Source organism: Mesocricetus auratus, unplaced genomic scaffold (assembly GCF_017639785.1).
Source record: "Mesocricetus auratus isolate SY011 unplaced genomic scaffold, BCM_Maur_2.0 Super-Scaffold_100038, whole genome shotgun sequence".
Taxonomy (NCBI): domain Eukaryota; kingdom Metazoa; phylum Chordata; class Mammalia; order Rodentia; family Cricetidae; genus Mesocricetus; species Mesocricetus auratus.
Genome location: NW_024429216.1, coordinates 11251337 through 11258353, shown reverse-complemented (window position 1 = coordinate 11258353; position 7017 = coordinate 11251337). Strand labels below are relative to the sequence as shown.

General features: G+C 52.7%; 1 protein-coding gene across 2 annotated transcripts; it reads right to left on the bottom strand.

The window, feature by feature from the left end:
* Positions 1 to 1209: 1209 nt before the first annotated feature.
* Positions 1210 to 5697, bottom strand: Ppm1n (protein phosphatase, Mg2+/Mn2+ dependent 1N (putative)). Of its 2 annotated transcripts, none has more exons than XR_002381447.2 (5): positions 4224 to 5697; positions 3184 to 3301; positions 3002 to 3087; positions 2867 to 2927; positions 1210 to 1613 (listed from the first exon to the last, which is right to left on the bottom strand). XR_002381447.2 is itself a non-coding variant. In XM_013125442.3 (5 exons), exons 1-5 carry the CDS (start codon positions 5139 to 5141, stop codon positions 1578 to 1580), a joined length of 1239 nt encoding a protein of 412 aa, XP_012980896.1. In that variant the 5' UTR covers positions 5142 to 5697; the 3' UTR covers positions 1210 to 1577. The 2 variants fall into 2 exon arrangements, 1 of the variants encoding a protein (XP_012980896.1); XM_013125442.3 differs by having other exon boundaries at positions 3002 to 3107.
* Positions 5698 to 7017: the final 1320 nt, after the last annotated feature.

The following is a 7017-nucleotide window of genomic DNA, read 5'->3' as shown; positions in this document are numbered from 1 at the left end:
ACCAGCCTGGCAGAAGGGGAGAGTCAACCCCCACCCCTTGTCCTCTGTGGGTTCCAGGTTATCAGACTCAGGGTGTCAGAGTCTCCTGAGCCACCTACCCAGCCCAGGATTTTAGGGGGAAAACTAATGTCAGGTGAACCTCTTTGGTCAAGTTTCCCCTATTCCCTGTATTGTTTCCTTATGGCTCTACTTTTTAGTTCCCTTGTTTAGTCCCCAAACAGGGTGGTCGGCCGCACGGAGCCTCTTGATCTCAGTGGACTGGGCCGGCTCCCAGCTCTGAACACGGTCTGGTGATACAGGACTTGCTCACCGCACATTTGCTGACCAGAGAATAAGCAAAGCACTCTTTTTGTTTTGTTCTGATTCTGAGAGAGGGTCTGTCTATGTAGCCCTGGCTGTCCTGGAGTTTTTTCCTCCCTTCCTTCCTCCCTTCCTCCCTCCCTTCCTTCCTCCCTCCCTTCCTCCCTCTCTCCCTTCCTCCCTCCCTCCCTTCCTCCCTCCCTCCCTTCCTCCCTCTCTCCCTTCTTTTCTTCCTCCCTTCCTTTCTCCCTTCCTTCCTCCCTTCTTCCCTCCCTCCCTCCCTTCCTTTTAGATCGGGTCTCATGCAGTCCAAGCTGTCCAAACTCCATACGTGGCAGGGTCTTGAGCTTACTGGATCATCTTTGCCTTAACCCTGGAAGTGCTGGAATCACGAGCTGGTGCCATCACACCTGGCAACAAGCCACTTTGTGTAAGAAAATGTGGAGCTTGAGGGAGCGGCACCTGCCTGTGATCTCAGCACCTGAGAGGCCGAGGCAGGAAGGCCTCCGGTACAAGGCCCTCCTGGGCTACACGGTCAAAACGGAAATTAAAGGGCCGCTGGAGAGACGGCTCGGTGATGAAGAGAACTTACTGCTTTTGCAAAGGAACTCAGTTTGGTTCCTAGCATCCTCATACCAGTTCACAACACATCTGTAAATCCAGTCGGAGGTGATCTGATGCCCTCTTCTGGCCGCAGCCGGTAAATGCAGGCAAAACATTCATACACAGAAAAATAAATAAATGCATGAAAGTTGGAAACACGGGGGTAAAAAAATAAACGAAGAAACGGCCCAACAAGATGGCCCAGCAGGTTGTCCTCTAACTCCCACGTGTGTATGCTTGCACAGACAGACAGACAGACACACACACACACAAAATAAATAGTAATAACTGAAAAAACAAAAGGAATACATTTGGAATTGCTTTATTGATTCAAATTTCATGTTCGGGTCTCTTATCGCCTCCATGTGGACAAGGTTAAAAAAATAGGAAGGCTGTTACACACTGACCACTCAGGATCTGTTTGCCTTTAAATGTTGCGGAGGAGAAAAAGAACCATGCTTGGCGTGTTTTTTTTTTTTTTTTCCCTGCTGGGTAATGGTGGAGTTCCCCCCTCATGAGACTCTTGCGTGGGGGAAGTAGGAGAAGGGGAAATGAAGATTCTAGGTTCCTGCATGGCTGGTCTTCCTTCCTCTGCCTGTCATGGTAAGGAAGCATAGGTTTCCCCCTGAGCTATGCAGATGGTCCCCGGGGGACAGCCACTGTCACACCTGAGTTCAGGTCAAGGGTTGACTGGGCGCTGGTGGTACCCACTGTAAGACAAAACGGGAAACAGTGAAGCCGCCTGTCCGAAGCCCACTCAGTTTTCCAGAAGCCCCCATCCCCGATTTGCTTCTTTTTAAAAATTAAAAATAAAATAAAAAAACTTTTTTCGAGACAGGGTTTCTATATGTAACAGTCTTGGCTGTCCTGGAACTCTTTGTGGACCCGGCTGGCCTTGAACTGAGATCTGCCTGCCTCTGCCTCCTGAGTGCTGGCACTAAAGAATGTGCCACCACTACCCAGCCTCTTTCTTTCTTTTCATTTAAACAGGGTCTTATGCCATCCATGGTGACTTCAACCTCCTCTGAGTTCCTCGCTCCGGACTGCTGCAATTGCTGCTGTGGTCCACTCGAGTCCTCTGGAAGAGCCGTGAGTGCTCTTAACCACGGGGTCATCTTGTCAGCCCCTTTCTTGCTGTTTGTGAAGGGAACCTTACACACACTAGAAAGTGTTCTACCACAGATACACATATAACTCTGTATAGCCCTTCATTCATTGATTGGTTATTTTTGAACATTTTTTTTGAGACGAGGTCTCACTGTGTAGCCCCTGACTGTCCTGGAACTGTCTTTATAGACTCACAGAGATCCGCCTGCCTCTGCCTTGTCAGTGCTGGGATTAAAGGTGTGCTCCACCATGCCTGTCTTCAATCTAAAAAATGAATGCAAAAATATTTAAAAGGGCTGTGAGACTACCTATCACGCAAACACACTTGCCTCTGAGCCTAATGGTCTAGGTTAAGTTCCTGGGACCCCCATGGTAGGAGAGAATTAACTCCGGCGGGCAGTCCTTTGAACTTCCTAACAGCTACACGGCACCCATGCCTCTGTGTGCGTGTATATGTGTGTGCGTGCATGTGTGCATGTGTGTGTGTGTGTGTGTGTACATACACCCCCTTCCCCCACAAATAAAAAGTGTTAAACTTATAAAACCAACAACATAGGCTCACGCCTTTAATCCCAGCACTTGGGAGGCAGAGGCAGGCGGATCTCTGTGAGTTCGAGACCAGCCTGGTCTACTGAGCGAGTTCCAGGACAGCCTCTAAAAGAATACAGAGAAATCCTGTCTCGAAAAACAAAAAAACAAACAAACAAAAAAGAAACAAACAAACAAACAAAAACCCCAACAACACAGGTTTGGGCTGGTCTAGGGCCTGAGCTCAGTGGTGGAGTCCTTGCCAGTGTGGCCAGCAGGCAGGGGTGTAGGGTAGGTCGGGGATTGACCCTAAGAGAGGGTGCCTCACCTCTCGAGGCTCCCCCGGAGTCCGACAGAGTCTAGAGTAAGCTTCAGCAATGACAGCGGCCCTAGAGAGCAAAGGGAAGCCTTTAATCGGAGACCTGGCCCTGCCCCTGCCCCTTCCCACCGCACCCCAACTTACTTGCTATGCAACCCTCCTCCGGGAGGCAGGCCTGGGATGTCCTCCGACTCCAGGGTCCTGAAAACCGTGTTTAGGCATGGGGGTTCCTGGGCGGACAAATACAGCTCTGAGAAGGAGGTGAGTGGAGAGGCCATACTTGCCTGCTGCCCCGCCCACCCACCGGCCATTTGGTGACTGCTCACCGGCAACTTTGTGGCTCAGAGCTGCGTCCAAGGCCGTCTCCCTCTGGATTGCCTCTTCACAAGGCCCGGGGGCCCCTGGGAAGCAGACCACCATGCAAGTCATGTTATCCAGACTTCCCTGGGTAAGGTGAAGAAAAAAAGAGTCCGGTGGGAGAGTCAAAATCCTCCCCAGGTCCCACGGCTTTGAGAGCATGGTTTTCCCAACCACCCTGGTGCTGGGAGTTTCCCCTCACCGATCCGACTCTCTCCCATCCAAGTACTAACCAGGCCCGACCCTGCCTAGCTTGCAAGATCAGACGAGATCGGGCGCGTTCAAGGTGGTATGGCTGTAGACCCAATGCGGTTATGTCATTCAAGCTCTCTCTCCCATTTGGACCCGTCTCTTGGACCATGGCCTTCACGGGTTCTGGCCACCAAGCTTTATTAAAGAAACCAGCCACGGGCCAGCAAGACGTCTCAGTGGGCAAAGGCAGAGTTTGATCCCTGGGATCCATATGATGGAAGGAAGAACAGACTGCAATAAGATGTTCTCTGGCAGCCGGGCGTTGGTGGCGTACGCCTTTAATCCCAGCACTCGGGAGGCAGAGGCAGGCGGATCTCTGTGAGTTCGAGACCAGCCTGGACTACCAAGCGAGTTCCAGGACAGCTTCCAAAGCCACAGAGAAACCCTGTCTCGAAAAAAAAAAAAAAAAAAAAAAAAAAGATGTTCTCTGGCCAACACACGTGATGTGGTATGAACACACACACACACACACACACACACACAAAATGCATTAAAATGTAATCCAATTAAATAAAGTTTAAAAAGCCAGCCCAAGTCTTTTAAATTCTTCCTGGCCTGAAAGCCTAACTTGGACTCCATTCCTAGAGGCCACGCCCATTCTCCTACATCCCTACCACTTACCTATATCTGCCCCTACTATGCTCCCTCATGTTCAAAGCATCCTTGCTCTGGACTCCAAGCCACTCACACCCTCTACTCGCTCGGTCCCTCCTCTTATCATCCAAGCCCCTCCTCCCCACACGCAGTGGTCCAGGACCTTGCACAGGCACGTGTCCAACAGCTGGGCACAGAGCTGTTCCGGCGCCAAGCCCAGACGGAGGCGCGACGCCACCAGCCCCGCCAGGTCGGCACCAGACAGAGCGTCCCACACGCCATCGGAGGCCAGGAGCACGAACTCATCTTCGGCTTGGCGTGCCAGTGCAGCCACCTCGGGCTCAGCGGACACGAGCTGCAGCTCTGGAGGCCTCCCGGCCGCCTGCTTGTAAGCGAAGTCGCCTAGGGCTCGGGATACGGCCAGGGAGCCCTCAACGCGCCGGCGACGGACGGTGCCACCAGCGTCGTGGATGCGCTCGCGTTCCCGAGGCCGGTGGGGACGGTGGTCCTCGGTGCAGAAAGCCATGGATCCCGAGCGACTCAGCAGCGCGCGCGAGTCCCCGCAGTGCGCCAGATAGAGAAAGCGCGGGGACACGAGCAAGGCCACTGCCGTCGAGCCGCCGGGGTCGCTGCGGGGCCAGAGCGCGCGCAGATGCGCGTCCGCGCGGAGGAAGGCGCTGCGCAGAGCCTGGCGCACGTCCTCGGGCTCCCGGGGCGCGGGACCCAGTTCACCTAGCACGTGACCTGGGAGGTGGCGCGCTCCGAAGCGCGCAGCCCGCGCTCCGCCGTGGCCATCCAGGACTGCGAAAAAAGCCCAGCCCGACGGCAGCCCGGGCAAAGTCAGCCGAGCGCAGTGCGCGTCCTCCATGCGCGCGCGCCAGCCCTGCACCGCGCTCGCCCCGAAACGCAGGCCGGGTGCTGTCGCCGCCCCCGCGAGTAGCCTCTGGGAGCATCGGGGCGCAGTCAGGAGACCCGCAGGCTCGCCGGGGACCCGGCGCTCCGCCTCTGTCTCCTGCTCCGCTGCTTTTTGAGCTCTAGCAGACCACCCGAGACGCTCCAGCAGGCGGGCAAAAGCAGCCATCCTCCTGCCGCGGGGTCAGGAAGGTTCCATACCCTCACCGCCTTGGTTCCATCCCTCTCCGCCCTCCCCGCCCCACACCTCCCCTAATCTCTCTCCAGTGAGTCTTTAAACCAAGTAAATCTCTTTCCTATCCCTTGACCTGGCCTGAAGTTGGGTCACTAAGAGGTGCATTCATGGGTTTCTTCTTTCCCGCACTTTCAAAACAAACAAACAAACAAAAAAGGCTTAGTGCCGGGGTCAGGTGGGAGTAGAAGGGTGAGCAAATTATTTGCATTCTGCTTCCCGGTGTAACACATCGTCTAAAAACCTATCACACTCATTCAAAGTGTGTAGAGGTCAGAGCACAACTTGTGAGAGTCCGGTTCTCTTCTTCCACCTTGTGGATCCCGGAGATCGAAGTCACGTCATCAGACTTGGCAGCAATCGCCTGTACCCTCTGAGCCCTATCACAAGCCACACACACACTATACTACTTGACAAATTATTATCGTTCATTATTATTATTGGGCTTTGAGACAGGGACAGGGTCTCACTATGTAGCCAAGGCTGGCTTGGAAATCACTCTGTAAACCGGACTCTCAAAGTCAATTCTGCCTGCCTCTGCCTTCAGAATGCTAAGATAAAGTGCATGCCCACCACACCTGGCTCTTTTTCTTGTAATTTATTTTTAGAGTCATTTATTTTATGTGTATAGGTGTCTTGCCTACATGTATGTACATTATGTCTGCTTGGTATCCTTGGAGGTCAGAAAATCCTCCAGGACTTGAGTTGCATATGTGGGTGCTGGGAATTGAACTTGGGTTCTCTGTAATCACAAGTGTTCTTAACCAACAAGCTAACTCGGGACACCCCCCCCCATGCCTGGCTTTCACATGACCAATTTAGAAAACAGGAAACTCAATTACAGAAAAAAAAGGAAGCTATGTTGCAGAAAAGTGAACTCCAGAACCCTTGCCCTCAACATAAAGATCTCCTTCGGATTGCAGATTGCCTAAACTCAAGCTCCAACCACTCCAGTGGACAAAGTGCCAACTCCCAAACCATTTGTTCTGTTATTGAAACAAGTCCTCATGTAGCCCAGGCTGGACTCAAACTCCATATTATAGCTGAGGCTGGTCTTGAACTCCTGATCTTCCTTCTGCCTTCAGGGTACCGGCTAGTCAAAGCTGGCCTCCAAGCCAGAACTTGGGAGGTAGAGGCAGGAGGATCAGGAGCTCAAGGCCACTTTAGGCTGCATAAGGCCTTGTCTCAAAAAAAAAAGCTAGCTATATTAATAATACCTTTTTAAAAATGCCAGGTGGGGCCGGGTGTTGGTGGCGCACGCCTTTAATCCCAGCACTGGGAGGCAGAGGCAGGCGGATCTCTGTGAGTTCGAGGCCAGCCTGGTCTACAAGAGCTAGTTCTAGGACAGCCTCCAAAGCCATAGAGAAACCCTGTCTCGAAAAAACCAAAAAAAAAAAAAATGCCAGGTGGTAATTGTGCACACCTCTTTAATCCCAGTGTTCAGGAGGCAGAGGCAGGTGGATCTCTGTGCGTTTGAGATCAGCCTGGTCTACAGAGGGAGTTCCAGTACAGCCAGGGCTACACAGAGAAACCCTGTCTCAAAAAACAGACAGACAACAAACAAAACAAAACTGTCCTGTCTTGGGCTTGTGGTCATTTTACTGAAGTAACCTCGTCTCTCTCTTCCCTTCTGTCTCTCCAGCCCGCATCTCTAGCTCAGACCCCAACTGTTAATTCATTCTGTGCCATCCTAAGCCTCACCCGCACCTAAGTCTGAGTTTCTCTCCGTGCCGCAGAGGTTTTGAGTGCTTTGGGGTAGGCAAGAAGGCTCAGAAGACTAACAGTCCCTTGCCTGACGACCTGAGTTTGATCC